General features: G+C 35.7%; 1 protein-coding gene across 9 annotated transcripts in view; it reads left to right on the plus strand.

The window, feature by feature from the left end:
* The window catches only part of RIMS1 (regulating synaptic membrane exocytosis 1), a gene marked incomplete at its 5' end in the record, with an annotated part of 337770 nt that overhangs the window by 233599 nt on the left and 84624 nt on the right, over positions 1 to 19547 (plus strand). For 4 of the 9 annotated variants that reach the window (XM_081997763.1, XM_081997765.1, XM_081997762.1 and 1 more), the window contains one exon: positions 10565 to 10677. In XM_081997763.1, the coding sequence (XP_081853889.1) occupies positions 10565 to 10677 (113 nt within the window). Of the gene's footprint in view, positions 1 to 1278; positions 1357 to 3685; positions 3758 to 9042; positions 9226 to 10564; positions 10678 to 16233; positions 16264 to 19547 lie in introns of all 9 variants that reach the window. The other 5 variants (XM_081997761.1, XM_081997760.1, XM_081997758.1 and 2 more) reach the window with 4 other exon arrangements.

Below are 19547 nucleotides of genomic sequence, written 5' to 3' on the forward strand. Positions count from 1 at the left end.
AGGAAAAATCAGGAAGTATTGAACATGACATTCTTGATGGCTTTAAGGCTACATAAATGAACAGACTCACTGCAAACCACTGGGCTCTATTGTACAAGCCAGTAGTAAATAATTTAAAATGCTTGACACTGAATTTTATAAAAATGTTATTTTGTCACTTTAAGAATATTAATTTTTAATGTTAATAGGAATATTATCATATTTCTGTGTATAGATATTTTTTACACTCAACAGTGATAAATATTTTGGGGCACATGTGTCTTTGGAACATGAATTGTGAATAGCTTGTCTATGTAAAATAATATATAGCGCTTGTCTGTATATGTAACAGGGCCTTATTGATCAGGGATTCAGTGTAACAGTTGGCAGATTTTATGACCTTAAGGAGAAATTTTAGCATTTCCTCACCATAATGGAGATATAGATGCAAATTTATTACATACCCTAGATTATTAGTGGACTGCAAATTTTGCTGATTTTTCTCATTAAAAGCCAAATTTTATATTTTAAAAAAATATTACATTGATACACTTTATCAAGAAAAAATATTTTTTTACCATATATTCCGTAAAAAATAAACCAACAAGCTAATAAGATTTATGCCGAATTGAAAGCTGTGAACAAAGTCTGAAGTTCTTAAACATCTTCAGCAGAATTGAAAATAATATAGAAATTAAGAAATGTTCTGAACTTTATTTGACTGTTTAAAAAAAGTTGAATCAGGTATTCTGCTTTGCTATTGAATTGTTAATTATTACTGTAGCAGACAGGCTGGCAACAGAATATGAAGTTTTCATCAAAATATATGAAATTATGAAATTTGCTTGCATTTTCTGGCAAATTTCACAATATGATGACAAAGTATGCGTTTTTCAAATTCCTAAGGGAAGATATTCTGTGTAGGTATATGTACAAATCCAATAAACAATACTGTAGATTAATTCTCAAGAAGGATAATGGGAACTATTAAGCCACAGTGCTGCCATTGAGCATATAGATTATAAAGGTTTTTTAAAATTTTGTTGTGGTTTTCATTCTTTACTTTATTGCATCTTACACTGTTGATATTATGTCTAAAAATTGTCACATTTCCTTAAAGTTTATGGATTAAATCAGTGGAAGGGGAAATGAGGAATATAGCCTTTCCCAGCAGATAGTGCCTTAATGCTTTTGGTTTATATATTTGACTGCATGTCTCCACCTTCACTGCATGTGACCATCTCTCTGTTTCTGCTCATTCTGTCCAAATTCACATCCATGTTTCCAAATTTTGTGAAGAACAAGGACGCTGGAGTCTTGCATTCCAAAACAGGACAGTGTAGACCACCTAAATGCTAAACCTGGAGCAGCACAGAGGTATCCTTATTTACTCAAATCATAGTTCCAAGTAAATGAGGTATTGGTTATAGTATGTTCTTCATATGCTCTGCATAATACTTTCATATATTTATTTTTTTCTTTTTATGTGTATGTACATATATGCATGTATTGTTCATAGATAAGATTTAATCCCACATAAAGTACATTTAAGAGGTAAATTTGCATATGACATGAGTGTTCTTATCCCTGGTGCACTTCTTCATACATAGTACATGGCACGGAAGGACGCCTACTTGTAAATATGTACCTGTCAATGCCCACAATGTGCTCAAGCTGAGCCAGGACTGCGAGTGCTGTAGTAGGCTGTTGAGCTATATGGAATTGTATACTGTATCATCTCAGCAAGAGGAAGGAAGCAGAAAGGAAATTGTGATTTTAAACCTATTTCCAATGTGTGCTGCTTGCAAGGACAGCACAGAGAGCAGAGAAATAAGTATATTCAGCTCACTAGTGCTGTATGTTACTTTCTCACTCTTCACAGGAAAGCATGTCCCTACTCTCAGCTTTTCTATCCTACAAAGAGCAGTCACTATGTGCTCTTTTTCTCCATTGCACAGTCTAAGCAAGTGACACAAGGAGTAAGAGCAAAATAAGCCCCAAACCCAACCAAACAGAAAATGAAGAGGGTGACATCAGTTGAGTGATCATGCTGCTGCATTCACTGGATCTAACCATAACTTTAGACACTTTGCTAACCTTAGGTTTTATGTAAAGCTTATAGCATTTTATATGTGTTTTCCTGTGTATCCACCTTGTATTTGTCCTCGTAAAGGAAAAATAAAAAAGCAATGTGAATATACAAAAAAGAAATCTGGAGCAAATAAGTTTGAGGACAAAGGGGATTTTAATTTTTAATCTGAGATACTATTTTTTGGTAAGAAACTACATTCTTTTAAATCCCAGAAAGCATCAGGTAATGAGCTCTGCTCATGCAGAAAACATTTTGTATTCTGCTGCAGTGTTTTCTTTGCTGTGGAGCATATTACATCACAATATAATGCTCATCAAATATTGCAGTGGGTACAAATCATGAAAATCCACTGTAATTGTATTCTTTGAGTAAAATTTGGTGTTGCAGCTGTTTAGGTATCTTCCAGTTCAGACACTGGATTACTCTTTATAACCACAAAGTTTTAAAAGGAATATGTATTTTTTAAAATATTATTTTTATTTATCTGTTTTGCCCACAGTAATTCTTTTAGCTCTTAATATATGACATTCATTATATTGTTGCAAGTTCCTATACATGTTTCTTGCACTGATGTAAGATGCAAGTTAGGGTTTGTCAACATTTCTGATCTAACAATGCATAATCATCATTTGCTGGTTTGACGACTACTGAAATACTGTAGGTACTTTTTATTCTAAAAATGAATATATATTGATGATTATGAGAGATTTAAAATTGTAAATCCTAATTTGTAGATGCTCACATTACTATAGATAGTAATGGAAATTTTGGAACACAAAAGCTTTGCAGAGATTTTCATAGTATATTTATAGTCCTGGGTCATAATAGTGAAACATGCTTTACCTTCGTTCTTACATTTATTGACTCATATTACTGTTCATTGTTCTTATTTACTATCAGAGTAAATGCTTACATTGTCAGATGTAACTAGTGCCTCACTGTCCAACTGTCAGATGAATTCTATAAACGATTTACATGGGAAAGGAGTGAAGGAATAAAATAAACTTCTAACTTACTTATATTGACTAGAAAAAAATAGAATTGTTTTAAAGTGTTTCTCAGAAACCTAAACAAGTTTTAATACAATGAGATTTTTGAGAAGCCAAGTTTTTATTAATATAGTGACAGCCTTATTTAAATCTGATATGATGCAGTACTTGTTTTGCTTTTGAAATTTAGATTTAAAAGCAATTTTTAAAGTTTACATTTGAATAGTGTTTTCTATTCCTTTCTGCAACATTTTTTTCCTGCTGTCTACTCTGCACTTGTTTTTCATGCTGTCAAGAGATGACTAAAAGGCCTCTGAGGAGGCATTGTTTCTAACCACATACAGACTGTGAAGTGGGAACTAGCTGCACCGTTCAGTCAGGATTAATGTTAACTCCTCTGTTCTGGTGTTCATAAGTTTCACACCATCAGCCTCAATCAAACCTAATCAGGGCCATGTGTCTTAAACCTCGAGTCACCAGCCTGTTCATGAAGATAGTTGTCACTTTTTCATCTGTCAATCATTTCTGTTACTAGCTTTACAATACATTAATAAGTATATAATCTTCATATTTTTGTATTCTTTTTCTTCTTTGTTTATTTCTTTTCTGACATGTCATTTCACAGGCAGTCCAGAAAAGTGGAAAGATATAGCAGCCAAAAACAAACTAGGAAAGGCTCCGCAACTGAAACAGAAAGGTAGGATTGCTGATCAATGAGTAAACATCTTATATAATCAATCTGATTCCACTGTTTGGAATATACCTTTAATATGACTTTTAAAGTAGAAAATCTGTGACAGTACCAAAAACTATGTTGTTGTAATTCACAGTATCATTTACTTTGTATCTATATTATTAGCACTGCTTGCTGTGTTGTATACATGAGGAATTTTTCTGGCATTCTCCATTATTGCAGATAAACTCAATGGTAAAGACTAGTAGCCGATACATTTTATGAACCAAAATCTGAGACCCATTGCCACTGTCTTAATCTCTGTAAGATGAAATCTGGAAATGCGTAGCATTTTCATTAGTATGGGACTGTTTTCTGTGCTTTACCACTGATCTCTCTTCAAAAAATTTTGTATGTTTTACAATAACTTTGAGGATGAGAAAAAGATATTAACAGATTAATAACTCAAGATGTCTCTGATCAAATTAATTTCACTTTATAATATAAAAATGTTATTAGGCATTTAAATATGTATAGAAAATTTTCTATTCTATCATTACCTAAAATTAATATAAACACCGGGAGTTTAACCTTTGTATTCACTGAATTTTCCTCTACTTGTATTATCATTGTAACTTTTGGCTTTGATACTACAGTAGTATAGGGTTATGTATTGAGATTCTTAAGAAAAAGTGAAAAAAATGTAATAAATCATAAGTACATCTAGTTAAGTTTTAAACCCTTTGTGTTAGCTGAAATAGGAGCAGTAAGGAGGGGTGGGATCCTGCCTTTGTCAGAAACAGATTTATGTTACCTGGATTAGCAGAGGAGCAAATTTTATATTGTGAGGGTTCAAAAACTTCTACGAACAACCGCAGACACATTTTTATTTTCAATGAAAATGCACATTATGTAGCAAAACTTCAGAGCTTTTGTTTTACTTTACTGCTTCCAGTCCCAGATTATTGTTCCTGATCTGAAAGCAATGGTTACATTTTTCTTGGTTTTGATGATGCTGTTGTCAAAACAGTGCGGTTGCTTTTTCACTTTAACCCGGAGAAATTGCCTAAATAGCTGACATCCTTGCTGTGTTTAAATCAGGGACAGTTTTGCCGCTGAGATCACTAAAGCCTTTTTTTCCCTTTTTTTTCCTAACTCCGGAAGAGTAAGAGGAGCCACTGGGACTGAGGTCCAAGGGGCTCACAGTTCTTGCTAACCATTCAGACTATATGGTTAGAAAGCTTGACACAAAACTGAGAAGGAAGGTAAGGTGGGAAAGAGATATGAATTAAATGGAAGGGGGGGAAAAAGGGAACATAAACATAACTAGAACTGTGTGGCAACAGAAAGGGTAAGGAAGGAAAAGAAAATACGAGATTCTGATCGCAAAAGGGCAGAGCAAAGAGCCTGAGAGACACTGGCAGAGTACAAAGGGAGGTCCCACAACACTTGCAATTCGACAGATCAGTGTATCATTTCAAACCCAGTATTTCAGTGTGTGGACTGGCAACATCTTTCTTCTACAGATGTTAAGATCACTGCATAGATCAAAATCATATACCTCAATCAACCCTGTTTACACTAATTAGTGGTTTACACTCATCTCAATGTATGGAAGGTGTAAATCATCATCTTGGAATACTTAGAATTTCAGATATTGCAGGTAATATAGGAACTGATTTGCAGGGACTGTGATTACGAGATGTTATCCTGAATGCATTAGTAGCACATTGGATCCATGTCTAAGGATTAGCACGTTGTTATATTTATGAAGAAGAGGCCTTTCTGGGGCTTGGGCAATGTTCTCCCTGCTTGAAATGACCAGCCCAGGCCTGAAATTTTGAGGGTTGTTTTTTTTTTTTCTTGGATATTTCAAAGCTGGTTTTTGTTTTTATTTTTTTCTGTTAATAACATAAAATTGAGGATTTATTCATGTATATAGATAGCGTGAGTCTGGAGGCCACTGTGAAATATTGCTACAGTCTCTATATACAGAATTTATATGGGATTTAATGGATTGGAAGTTGATACTTCAGTCGTTGCTGTGCTGAGATAAATTTGGCACTGAGATGGTAATGACTGTAGTCACTACCTAGCGCTAGTGTTTGGGGAGGAGGGGAAGGTATTGTTGGCTGGAGGTTTTGCGGGGCGGTGTGGGGGTGGGGGTTATTTTTAAAGCAGTGTGAAATAGCTTTTCACAGGTGAGTAGGAAAACTAATAAAAAAATTAAATAAATCTCGTGTGTTTGTTTCCTCCAAAGTTAAGCAAAGTTACCAAAAGTATGAGTCCCCATAGCTACATTTTTCCTTTCTAGAAGAGAAAAGCTGTCTCTGATTTGTAATGATCTTAAGATCAATGAACCCGGTGCAACAAGAGCATAGGGAAACATGAATTGTGCTTATTTTTACATCTCCATGGCACATGGTGTAGGTTTCTGTTTCTGTAAAACAATTCATTGCTATTAGATGTGAGACACAAATCTCTAAATAAGTCTGAGTGCTGTAGTTTAGTATTTCATCATAGATACAATGTTGTTTTGATCGTAGGACAGGTGATTAACTTTCTTGTCAAAAGGCAAATACAACTCAAGACTATTTCTTCCTCTGTTTCTTAGATTTGTTCTTTATTTTGCAATTTGCAGATCTTGTCTGCTATTAGCTAAGCAGGTTATGCTATTAGCTAAGCAGGTTACTGGAATAAGGTATCAGCATGTATCAGCCTCTCTATAAAGCCTTTCAACATAGTATGTAAGATTAAGTTCTCTATGTATTGTGATAGCTGAGTAAATGTACATAAAAGGGAAAAATCAAACCTTTTCAGGATAGTTTACAGAGCCTAACAGTTCTCTTAATAATTTGATGAGATAAGCCTTCAAGATGGGATTCAGTAAACTCTTCTGAAGGAGTAAAACTGATCACATGAAAATCAAACATTTTCTGTGCTTGTATGAATGAGCAAAACTGTGATAAAAATTGTTTCATCCCAATCCTAAAATATTTGCTTTCAGTCCTAACTGCATACCCCAGAAATGCCACATTTGAGGTTACCTGTCACATGTTATGGTAAATAGAGTCTTTAACTGTACTTGCTATATTTTACATAGGACCTTGTGCCAGGGGTGCGCTGGATTGGCGATGCTCTCTTATTCTTATTTTCTGTTTATAGTTCCATTAAGTGGAAGCATGTTTTATTTAGTACATGCCACTGAGACATCAGTCTGAAGAGAAAGGAATTTGAGTTTTCTTGCTAGAACCTGTAGGATTCCCCTGTAAACTATTGCCAGTTGAATTAATAGGTTTGCTGCTTGCAGTGTTACCTTCCTCTGTGAGAAATTAGGAGATGAGATACACACATATGTGCTTGTTGCAGTATCATTGCTTACCAGGTATCATTTCTCTCCCAAATTCCTCTCCTCTCCATACTTATCTCAATTCTGTCTTGTTTCCTCAGTCATACACTAAATTGTGTCTCCCATGCTCGTTCCTTTTTGTCTCGTTCTTCTGATCAGCCATTTGCAGCCTACTTCCTTTCAGCAACTGGTCTTTCTTCTAGACCAGCAAGACCTTAACTCCATTCTAGTTTTTCTCCAGTTCCCTCTTAGCTCTATTCTTTATTTGCACCCCAAGAGGCATATTCGTCTTAATGTAATACCCCAGCTAACACAAGTCTTAAGCTTAATTTGTCTTCAGTTAAGCAGATCTTCTATCTTTCTCTAGTGGAAGGGTACATGTCTGTAAAAAGGGTATTACTGAAAGAGCAGGAGGTAAGTTTCTGAGTCTCAGGTAAAGTGTCTGTTCTGTTACAGCAGGACAGACTCTCCTAGTGCTTCACTGGGTTCTCAGATAAATTCCAGGATATTTAGTCTCTAAAATGAGAAGAATCAGAACTGAGAACATGATGACTTTGATAGATTGGAGCATTCATTCATAGTAAAAGCAAGCAAGCACTTTCTGGCACAGAGTGGGATCCCTATTTACCTTATGAATCTTACGATGTTTAAACCAGATCCTTAAAAGCTGATTGCACGCAATAGTTGGCATGGGTTACTTTTACAGTCAGCATGGAGAAACAGGCATTCTAAGAACTCAGCTCATACTCATTATTGGAAGCATCTCTTAGAATCAGGGAATAAGTCTCTGCAAGGATGTTACGGTTTTCACCAGGGAAGCCAGGAGTTAACCTGAAGACATGTTAGGGTTTAAGAGAGAGAATACACCAAGGACAACAGAATCCTGGTTTTGTTGCATTGTGACTGGACTTCCACATAAAGTCTTACTGATGAAATGTCTTTGAAACCTGTTTGTTATCCTTGGTAGACATCTGTATGTTACCTCATACATAAATTTTTTTTTAGGGTGACTTTTCAGTGTATGATAGTCATGTGAACTAGACAGTCCCTTTGGTTACTTTGACTATGTCTTGTGGGAAAGTTGTGCTGGGTGTGTAAAGGGAGGCTTCATAAGTCTTCAGAAATTAAAACAAAACAAAACTAAAAAACCCATAATGAAATGATGTCACAGGAAGCTGAAATTTCTGAAATAACAGCAAATACAATAGTACCATTTGCAAAATGCTGCACTGTTGGGAAAACAAGGAAGAGTAAAAAGGCAGTCAGAATTCTCTGTCACTCTCCAAACTTGAAAAGTTTCAGGTTATCTTATACTTGCAGTGTATGCAATTATTAAACTACTAATAATTATGCTTTATTATATTAACACAATTAATCATTGTACTGCATATTTTAATTATTTTTTCATTAGAGTTCCTTCAGAACTGTATTTTGGTTTTAGGTCTTAAAGCAGAAAGATACTTAAGAAGATTCCATATTTCAAACTCCTAAGGAAACCAAGGGAATTACATATATGTGCTTACATATTGTTCTTTTTTAGGACACTAATTGAAATGCAGTTAATATTTTTAATAAAGATAAAAGGTATGTTTTAGAAACAGAAATGCGTTGTGGTAAAACTAGGTATTCACAGCGTACTCTGTGCTAGTACTTACGTCATACGTGTTGTTAGCTTGTTTTTGCTGTGTTTAAGAGGCAGCTAGAGTTTTTGGCCAACTGTCCGCTATATGCAGTGCAGTCCAACAGTTCCACAATCAGGGTCATGTGTATCTGTAGTGGTGTGTGTTCTGCAGTTCATAACTTTGAAAATGGATTTGCATTCAGAACTAGCAACTTCGATCTGAAATGTCAGCCCTGGTCCTGCAGCCAGGATTTGCCATGTTCTTTGATGGAGGGGGGCATGGGAAGGTGTGCCTGGAGCTAACAACTGAACAGTTTCTTTTTGGCCCTGATGTTTTAGGGGTCTGCCACCATGTCTTTCTAGAAGGGGACTTCCAACCCCACGAACGACTGAACAGCCAGTCATTAGGGGAAAACATCACACTCGCTCAAGGTCGAGTGAGCACTCTAGTATCAGACCCTTATGCTCTGTACATCACCGAGCGCCCGGAGGGTCGGCGCCACCTTCTCCACTTCTGACAAGGTTGCTATTACGTGTACAGCACAGCTTTCATGTTCTGCCTCCCAGGTGTCAGTGTGGTCTTGTACTTTCCTGAGCATACATGGCACATTCACTCATTCTGGCACTGTAGATTATCCTCTCTTCATGGTATTTACACTTCTCCCATATCCTTTATGCCGCCTATCTTCACCATCCAGATGGTACTTCTTGCTGTTGAACTTAAATAGTTATGCAATGTAAGAGTAAAAAATTGGCTGTGTTTCGTCCTTCCATTGTTGTGTTTTGTTCTGTATCCATGTGAAAATTATCGAAGTATTTTGCTTAAACACTGTGCAGGAGATAGTGTGCTGTTCACACAGCTAACTCTGATCTTACAGGCTAAGAGAAAGTTAGTTGATCTATGTAGTGTGAAAGCTAACAATTTTTTGAACTTGATCAAATGTGTTACTTAAAATTGCAAATTTTTTAGTTGCAACCTTACTGTAGTAGATAAAAAGTGCTTATCCACTATAGTGAGAGTGATGTTACTGTAACTGGCAGGGGCACTTAATAGTAAGCTCTTCCTCTCAGCAGTCTGCTTCTTATCATCTTTGGTTTAGTTTCTTAAACTTTTTCCCTAGTTATTAAAGGTGACACTACTTATTTTAAATGCAAACGTACCAGCATTCCAAAGGTGTTTGATGTTCTACACTCAGATGCTGTATCTATGTATAACAAATCAAGTAGCCAGGGTGCTCTGAAATAGTGCTAGCTAGAATTCCACCACAGGGGTTTAGGATATTTACTTAGGTAAGAATATTAAAAAATCTGGTACATTCTTTGTGCGCACACACGCACCCCCTCAATACCAAGGTTAAAGGTTTTTTTTTCCTTCATTGAATTCAGGGAAAAACACGTTATGCCATGGGAATAGATACTTGCTGTTCATTTCTCTGTGGCCTTGTGCAATTATTGCATCAGTACAAAGGGAATACAAAAGTTAATAAAACATGGAGGTGGCATTTTGTATTGCCCTTGTACCGGTGCAGGAGAACATACATAAAATGTGAGTCATAATCATAAACGGTTCTTAGAAAACTGTTTTTCATTCAGTGGTTTTTGACTAGTACTTTGTTTTGAAAAAAAACAACAAAACAAAGAAAAATATTTCTCCTTAGTTGAAGGTAGTTAGAGCAATTAAACGTGAGGCCTTTTAAGTTTACTAAGTATCCAGACCTGCGTATGTGCATATGGCATACACCCAATGCAAACTTCTTCAAACCCATCTTCAGTATATGCAACTTAATATGTGTTTAAAGTTCAGGATATAAAAATCCTCGTCATTTGGGTTATTTTACTTTTATCTTCATTTCATTTGCAGAATACATCAACAAGGAAGTCCCACACAGTCTCCTCCTGCAGACACATCCTTCAGCAGTCGCAGGGGAAGACAGCTACCGCAAGTTCCAGTAAGAAGTGGCAGTATAGAGCAAGGTATCAGATAATGAGCTTACGATAGCTCAAACTCTTTGATTTCTTACTTTTTTTTATTTAAAGTCTACTTTCATAACTACATGTTCAATGCTATAATTCTACCAAAGAAGCAATAGAAGAGAATGAAAGCATACTTGTAGCCTAGGAAATCCAGTAGAGTTTGACCAGTGGATTACTACACATGGTTTAATTACCTTAATTTTCTAGTGGCCTTTTATGTTTGTCTACTTCAGAATTTCTATTAGAGTTGTGGTAGTTTCCAACAGATATCTAGTTTGTATTCATCTAAAGAAATCAGGGGCAAAGGTTTTGTCAACATTCTGACAGTCTTATTAATTTCTTATTTTGTGGTTTATATTAATTGTTGTGCATTCTTAACATAGATTAATAATAAATATCACAAATCTGTTTTTCATCTGGAGTTCATAGTTCAATGATTAAAGAATGAAAATAATCACCATGAGAATGTGAAAGCACAGGTCATCGGCTCTTTCTTTCTTAACAATAAACGGATCAGGCAAAGAGTGCTGCTCTTTTCTGAAAAAGACAATGTAGACCTAGTGGTTGTGGAAGACGTTTTTCACATATTAATATCAAATAAGTATGAATATTGCTGTTTCCTTTTCTAGCAACATACTGCACACAGAGTATGAGCTATTATGGTAAAATGAAATGGCGCATTGGATAATATTTGCACATTCAGATTTTCTTCTGTGTTTAAAAAGCCTCGTTGACTACAAGCAACAACTGCCATATACCACAAGGTTTCTTCTATGTGGAAATTAAAGAAATGGTTCTAATGATGAAATACGGTAGTGCTTTAGAGAACTGTTGGCAGACCACTTTCTTTAGTACATAATGTTGCTTACCATGACCTTCTTATCATGATAGATTACCATATGATTTTTTTTGTACGATGGCTTACCTGCAGTCAGCTTACATGAATTTTATGGTTTTGAGATGTGATGGCATACTACACCTTCAATTAACACATATAAAAATGTAGTCTTATTTTATACATGTATTTATTCTGAATTATTAATCTATCAATACAAGTGAGTTTTATACATTTTAAAATTTGCATTCGAGTCCTCTCATTTTGTTTTGTAGTGAATCTAGGACTGTCTGGTTTATAAACTAGTTACAAACTACACTTACAGCTTCTATTTCTGCATATTAGTAAGTTGGGAGCTTTTTAGGGAAATGTAGTAAGTAATGAATTTCAAATTTCTTTCGTGTTTCTTCTGTGGTTTCAGAACTTGGTACAATATATAATGATGAATCAGCTTTTAATTTAATTTTAATTTTGCCTTCCTTTGGATATTCATCCATCATCTTTCTCCTGTTCTTGATAACTGGTGTATTGAGAGTAAAATACTAGTTTATATTTTGTTAAATACATTGGAAGTGAATGTAGAATTTACCATGAAAGTGAGTAGAGATGGGATGGGTACAGAAAAGGACAGAAAAAATGAAAGTTGAGCAGAAGGCTAAAGCTACGCGAGGTTTAGAAAGTTGTTGAAACCATGGACATCTGTAGAGTAATGCTGTTTCACTGAATTCTTATTTACGCTTGTGGTTGATATGCTTGCGTCGTACGTATAAAATGTACAAGTAGGATACAACATATAATTTACTTTGTTGTTTTATGTTGTACCGCCTATATCAATGTGGCTGTATTACACTACATGGAAATGAAGGCTAAAGAGATTTCCTTCTCTACATAGTACTTTGGTTTTATCTAAGTGACTGGCTGTCCTTTTGAAGGGGGGGAAGGTGTCTGATTTTACCCATGTTTAACACTTTGTTCAAGCTGAGAATGCATTTTCAGAGACATACTAGGTTGAACAGATTTTATAAAATATTTTTTAATGGTTTTGTCAGTATCTTCTGAAATAAATATGATAGTATGTATAAACTTTATACTGCTGTAAGAAATTAAATTCAGTGAGGCTATAAGACCATCGCATTTGCTCTGATTTACAGTATCAAATTTTAGTATCTGCTTCACCTCTTTAATCCTTTTCAGATGAGTATCAGGGTCAAATGGAGTAACTAGAAGTGATCTGAACTTAATGTAGGATTGAATCCAAAGCATATTGAGGTCTGTAAAAATTTTCCGTTAACTGTACTTGGAACTGAATTGTGTCCTTAATGATTTAATTTCACAATCATCATGGATACAGATGATGTCAAAACATAGTGCAATATAAAAATGTTATAGAGAGCATTTCAAATTTGCATTTTCCTAATTTATAAATAAAGCTACTTCTTGGTGGTCAATATTAACATTCTGTGTTTCAAGGAAACCCTGTATGATATACCATAAGGTATCACTTTTATAGTGAAGTACTTCTTTACACTCTATACAAATTCTGTTGTGTCAGGAGGGTTGAATACACATCTAAATATATACATCTATGAATCTATGCCTGTTTTACAAATCACACTAATTGCTGTGAAAAGATTGGATGTCTGTATATCAAGTGGGCTTTTATTTGCTGTTTGCATATTCAGGAGGCATAGAAGAATCCAGTAATTTTATTACGTTTTAAAGCTCTCATTATGGAACACATGAGAGTTAATGAAGGAGCAAGAGGCTGGTAGTGGTTTTCATCTCAAGAAATAGAGTGGTATTTTAACTCTTGATGATACTTTTACTCTCAATCTTTAATCTTTAGTCCTCAATTGTAAATGATCATATCCATGCTAACAAGGCTTCTTCTAGGACTGACATTGCATCTCGGACATACCATTTTGTCATTGTCAAGTTTAGAATTGAAAATGAAAAACCAGTTGTTTCCTTGTCTCTACCAGATGATGTTGTCTTAGTTACTGTTCTGGTCAAGAGTTTAGGAATCATAAAAAGTCAACTTGTGAGAAAATAAGGTGGTTTTAAAAGGTCCTTATTAATAGACACACTTTTTAAAAAAAATCTCATAGAAGTAATTCTTACAGAGAAGACCAAAGTAGTCAACTGTTCTCCATTACAGAAATGGGGTTGTTAGTACTGATCAGGAACAGAGAACAAAATGTTAAATGTCGAGGGAAATGTCCAATTTAAGGACTAAAACCTCAAAACAGCATAATTATGCACACTAGTAAGAAAAAAAAAAAAGAGGCTTCTTGATGATTATGTTCTAAATGGAATAGCAGCTTTGCCTAGGTTTTTTTGGGGGAGGCAGTTATCTTCACTTGGAACATTTCTAACTAATATTTTTAGCAACTCCAGTACATGCCAACTTTTTAGAGTGGTTACAGTTAAGATTGTAGGCTTCTGTAATTTTTAGTCACTGTGATTTTTATTTTAATTCCAGTGGTATTGAAGAACACATAGTCATATTTCTTTCCTTTGCAACCCCATCAGCAGTATTTCTTAGAGTGCAAGACACACTAGGATGTTACTGCAACTAAAGGTCTTGAGATGCTTGAATATTGAAAGTTAGGCTGGTATAGGTGTGTTTGTATATGTTTTCAAAAAGTCACAGTTTTGTAGTCATCACCCTAACTTATGCTACTTAAGAAGTATTTTTTATTTCTTTGTTTTAACTGATAATTTTATAAAAGGACCTAATAATATGAAGATGTTTTGGCTCAGTGGCTAAAGCAATGAAAATCTAAGCCATGGTAAGGACAACGCTGTGTTCTCAATACATCATCCTGTGCCAAGCTCTAAGAATTTGCATCAGTGTTTTTTTCATTGGCATCATGTTTGAGTGGACCTGTGCAAATCATTAAGAGGGGTGGGGATTCTGCATTGACTTTGTTTTTCAACTGTTTCTATAACAACCTTGTTATGGTTTTTAAATGATACTTTTGTATAAAGCATATTTCAATGATCTTTACTCAGTCTGTCCTCTGTCGTTGCAACGATCAAATGTCACAGGAATTCTTGCTTGAATAGGATTTGAGGGTGGATCTCTACACTTCTGTATAATGGATTATCATTGTATTGATCAAGGAAAAAAATTAATACAGCCTGAAGTCTATAGCATTTTTCTACACTCCTTTTTAGCTGCAGTAGATAGTATTAGGGATAATATTAGGAAATCTAGCAAATGAATAAGAAAAAACGTGTTATGTACTATTGAAATTTGTGAACCAGCAAGATAAATGTGCAGTGATTGTAGTATAGAAACGATCTTTAAGAGCTAACTCATGCAAAACAGGTCTTTCTCCCTGTATCTGCTCTGTTTGGCTCTTCACAGCATGATTTCTTTTTCATAGCATCAACAATGTGGTTTCATGTTTAAGAAATCCTATAATGAGAGTAAGGTTTGTGATAATCAGCGGCCTATCTACATGTAAAGAACATCTGTAAATATAACTGGACTGGTGGGGTTGTATGTGTTTCCAGTGGCATCTGTTTACAGCACTACACCTTATGCAGTGACCTTTAGAAAAACAAAAGTGTGACCAGCATTACGTATTGCTGTATCTTAGCTCGTGTTAGAAAAAGCTGCATAAGCTTTGTACATTGCTTGTATGCAGGGTGACGTGCATGCGCGCTGCTGTTTCATGAGGGAAAGCTACATCGAAGACTCTACTGGTACTGAATGGGGATTACTTGTATAAAGTTCACGTGTATGATGTATGTACAAGTCTTTAATGGTAGTCACGTCATAGAGAAATGAAGTGAAAGAAGAATCAGAATTTCATACAGAAAATTAGTATGTTGCCATATAATACCTTTGAGTTGCAAATATCTTTCTATATTTAACCAACGTAAGATCTGAAAAACAATTAATAGCTAATGAAAAGCATTCTGTGTATATGTACTTGATCATTGAAATGTCATTGCAGTGAGAATATGACTTGAGTAATGGTAAAAGATCAAACCTTTCAGTTAAAACCTCTTTTCAGATCATTCAGTATAAAGCTTGAGTGGCAGAAAAAAAGAATAAGTCATTGCAATTTTAGATTTTAGTCTTTTAGCATTGTTTGTTTTGTCTTCATATTTCTGGTTTTATTTTTAAAGTATTAGGTGCCACTACATATTTTGAGGCAGCTTGTGGAGTCTTTACTCGTGCTGGAGAGTATTTTTTCTCAGCATTGCTAACTCACTGCAAATTAGTTTAAGCCTCATAATCTTTTATGTATTCTTTAAAGACCAATTTTCAATAGTCCAGTGGTTATTGAGTATTACAGACTTCAGTTAAGAGAAAATAAATTTGTAACACTCATTATTGCAGAAAAGTCTTCAGAATCTTTAACAGGGCTATGTGGTTCAGGAGTGAGAGTGATACTTCAAAAAATTCTAAGATTTTTATATTGTTCATAAATTTGGATATGACAGTACTGCTCGAGCGAAATACTTAAGGAGTCCACAATCTGGTTCTCAGTAACTTCATTGTTCCTGTTAATTTTAAAGAAAAAGTCATAGGCTTTACTGTTTGCCATGGTTTATCATTTTAATTTTCTACATTACTTTTACATATGCTGGAGTACTGCTTACTGTACATGCCATTGTCACATGTAACACATTTCTTTATCTAACTTTAAATTTGCTGATTTCTTTTTCTGTTTCCATCATTCCGTGCATTTAATTCATTGAAGAGCAAGAGACTTTTAACTCTTCCACAAAAGGTAAATATTTATGTAATTTTTTACAAATGTTTGGCAACTGTTAATACTGGCTTTTCCCTCAATATATTCCATGTCAGTATATAGTATTTAGTTAACAGTGTTTAACAGGCCAGAAGGTTGTTTCTCAAATATCTATATGCTATATGATGCCCCTGTTTAGAACATAAAAATGGTTTCTCTTGTGATTTCTAATTTTCCTAGTGAAATTCAATATACTGGATGTAACAGGAGCAGTCATGGTATTTTACATGGCTCAGAAGCTGCTTGATTGAGTTAAAGTTCACTCAAAGACTAAGATTTTACCTAAGCTCTTGAGCTCTGCACAACATCTGCTTCTAATGATGCAGCCATGGCTCTTGGCATCTGTGAAGGATGTTTCATAGGTTTAGGCTTAGGAATAGTTGAAGTGATGATGGCCAGAAACTATCCTTCGTCTGCAGAGGCATTCTGAAGAATGAGCTGTGTTTTATGTGCATGACGAGCCCCTGACACTCAGAAAGATAGTAATGTTGTAGGGCAGGTTTCTTGGGGTAGACATACAGCGCTCACCTCCCATAAATTTGACCTCCTATGAATTCGCTATGTCTGTCCTGATACCAGTGAATCAGTGAGCTCAAACAACAGGTATTTAAGGCTGTCCCACAGAGTGAAAAATTTAGTGTGTCATGTCCCTATCGAGGCAACGTTGTAGAGAAGTCCTTTTTTTCTTTTTCTTTTTGCTGAAAGTCAGAGTTACCTCAAAATCAGAATGAAGCTTGGAGAGAAAAAATGAACAAAATAATCCCTTGTAATGTTAACTGCAAAATACAATGCCGCATAAACATTAATAGCACAGATTAACCTTTTCTGACCTTTAGTCCTGAGTCCTGCAAATCTTGGGAAATTCTAGTCTGAATACAGGCTTTGATGGGTCAAAGCCAAATTGTGAGTTGAAGTTGAATCAGAATATCTCCTTCAACTTTACTTTCTGAAAATGTGAATCCCACTGATGCATTCATACTTGCTTAGGTAAAAATACAGGAGATGTTCCACTATCTACAAACTCCAACACCCACGCCAATACTTAAGAGTATGTTTTCAATATAATGTTTAAAAAAAAAAAAGGTGAAAAAGAAATAGTATTTAACTTGGGTATTAGCAATTACAGGTTATTTTGCAGTGTTAAGAATGTACTATGAAATGTTTAAGAAAGAGAATGGTTAATTTTAAAAATTATTTCTGTCATTTTTACTTTCTTCAGTATTTATATTTCTCTCAAACAGAACAATACAAATCAGTCATGCCAGTTTGTTGTTTATCCCTCTTTCAAGTTCACAAACCTTGCCATGTGATTTGGACTGCAGTGGATGTTTCTTTGTTCAAAACAATTGACTTTATGCAGACAAACTAGACCTTTCCTGTAACAGGTTTGTAAAAGAGCTTATTTCCACAAGATTTGGGTGGATATGGCTCAAGATTTGGGAGTGTATAGAAAGTGGTGGGATCTCTATGCACGTAGGGAGATCTCTGTGCTCAAAGGAGCTGAATGCAGATGCAGCCTGCAGGCAGAAAAAAAGAGTTGGGCAAAAGAGGAGCGGGAAGAAGTGAAGTGCTGGCAGTTCTGGGGGACCATGAATAACTTAAGTTGAGCTGAGTTACACTAGTAGCCCACCGTCACCTCTGACTTCCTGCTGTGCAAAATAAGAGATAAAAGGAATAGACAGTAGGTGAATGGGAGATGGGGGTGTTACAGGTTATTATGTAACAAGAGACATAGGTATGAAGGACAGAATATACTATGGATATGAACTACACTGACCAGATAAATCTACAACAAAGAAATAAAGCATCTGTTCCACTTAATCAATGGGAAGGGTTGCAATAAGGTCTTCAGCAGGTTACTAAAATGCTGACTCGGATTGCTGCCAAAACCAGTGGTTAACTTTTTTCAAATTTTAAGATGTATATGTTTGTTTTCTTGTTGTTTTCTTTTAAATAGAAGCTTCTGTTTGGATCATCCTTGAAACTCTTTGAGGAAGAACTGAGTGTTGCATCAGCCGGTTCAGATTTTTATATTGGCTTATCTTCCTTCTGAAGTGAGTTGTTAAACTCAAGGTGGCCACTATGCTTCTGTGTGTACTGGAGGATCCAAGCTCATTTCCCAGCTTGGCAGTATGTGCCTTGGTCATGCCTCGGTTCTGATTTGGGAGGAGGCCCAGGGCGGTATCAGCTTCCATGGAAAGGAAACCCATGCACACAAGCTTAAGGGAGCCACAGCATGTTCTAGTCAGGTACAGGCACCAGGACTGCAGAGCAGGCATCAGAGCCCATCGCCCTCACTATCTGCATGCTGATAAGTACTTTTTGAAGTCGTATATGCAGAGAAGTGGTAATAAGTTCTTTATCTTAGCACAAATTGATTTTTCAGTGTCACTAGCCTTATATTTCAAAACATTAATCTGCTCATGATTTCAAAATTTTGTGTGTGTTTTAAATTTCACAGTAGTTTTCTGTGGATTTTTAAAGTCATGAAACCTACCACAGAGATACTTTGTGTGTGCATATTGCAAAACTCATCCTGAAGGCTGAACAGAAATAACCTGGAGACCCTCAGTAGTATTTCTGAAACGCTTCATTCTGGTTCAACACCAGTGTGAGTTCTCTCCCCTGTGCAGCACAGCCCGCTCTCAAGTGAATGCTCCTCTGCCTTCATTTCACTTGCCCACTGCACTGGGGGATCTCATCCAAATCTCATCTCTGCTTTATTCCCCTGCCTTTGGTTCTGCGTAGTTTCTTCTCCAGCTTCCGCCTCTCACTTCCTCAAACCAGATGCTGTTTTTTCTTCTCTGATTCCTATCCAGAGAGCGTCTAAGCAGCACAGAGAGATGAAGCTCCTGGCTTTTGCAACATAGAAAGTCTAAGTGTACATAACTCTAGACTGCATTGTAGCTGTAGCTGTTTGTCATTGTTCAACTCATCTTCTTCGTATGAAGGCTGAGAGTGAAGAATAGGTCAGATCTCTGTTGGCTTCTGGGATAAGTGCAGTTCCCTGTTGCCCTGCCAGAACCTGCTGTTTGTGCCCCAGAAACGCTGTTACTGTAAAATAGTTTTTATGAGATAAATTTTTGTTTCAACTTACTTTTCCAGTAGCTTTGTTGTGTAAGCAAATCTTTCTATCATTTTAGACCTTTGGACTTTTTCTCTTAAAGTTTTCATCATAAATGGTGTGTGATATCTACTGGTAAGGGTTACAGCCATCTGAAATTTTTATGATGATTTCTCCTTGTTCTGTAGCTTACTCCAGA

This window comes from Phaethon aethereus (genome assembly GCF_964289735.1).
Source record: "Phaethon aethereus genome assembly, chromosome: 3".
Classification (NCBI taxonomy): Eukaryota; Metazoa; Chordata; class Aves; order Phaethontiformes; family Phaethontidae; genus Phaethon; species Phaethon aethereus.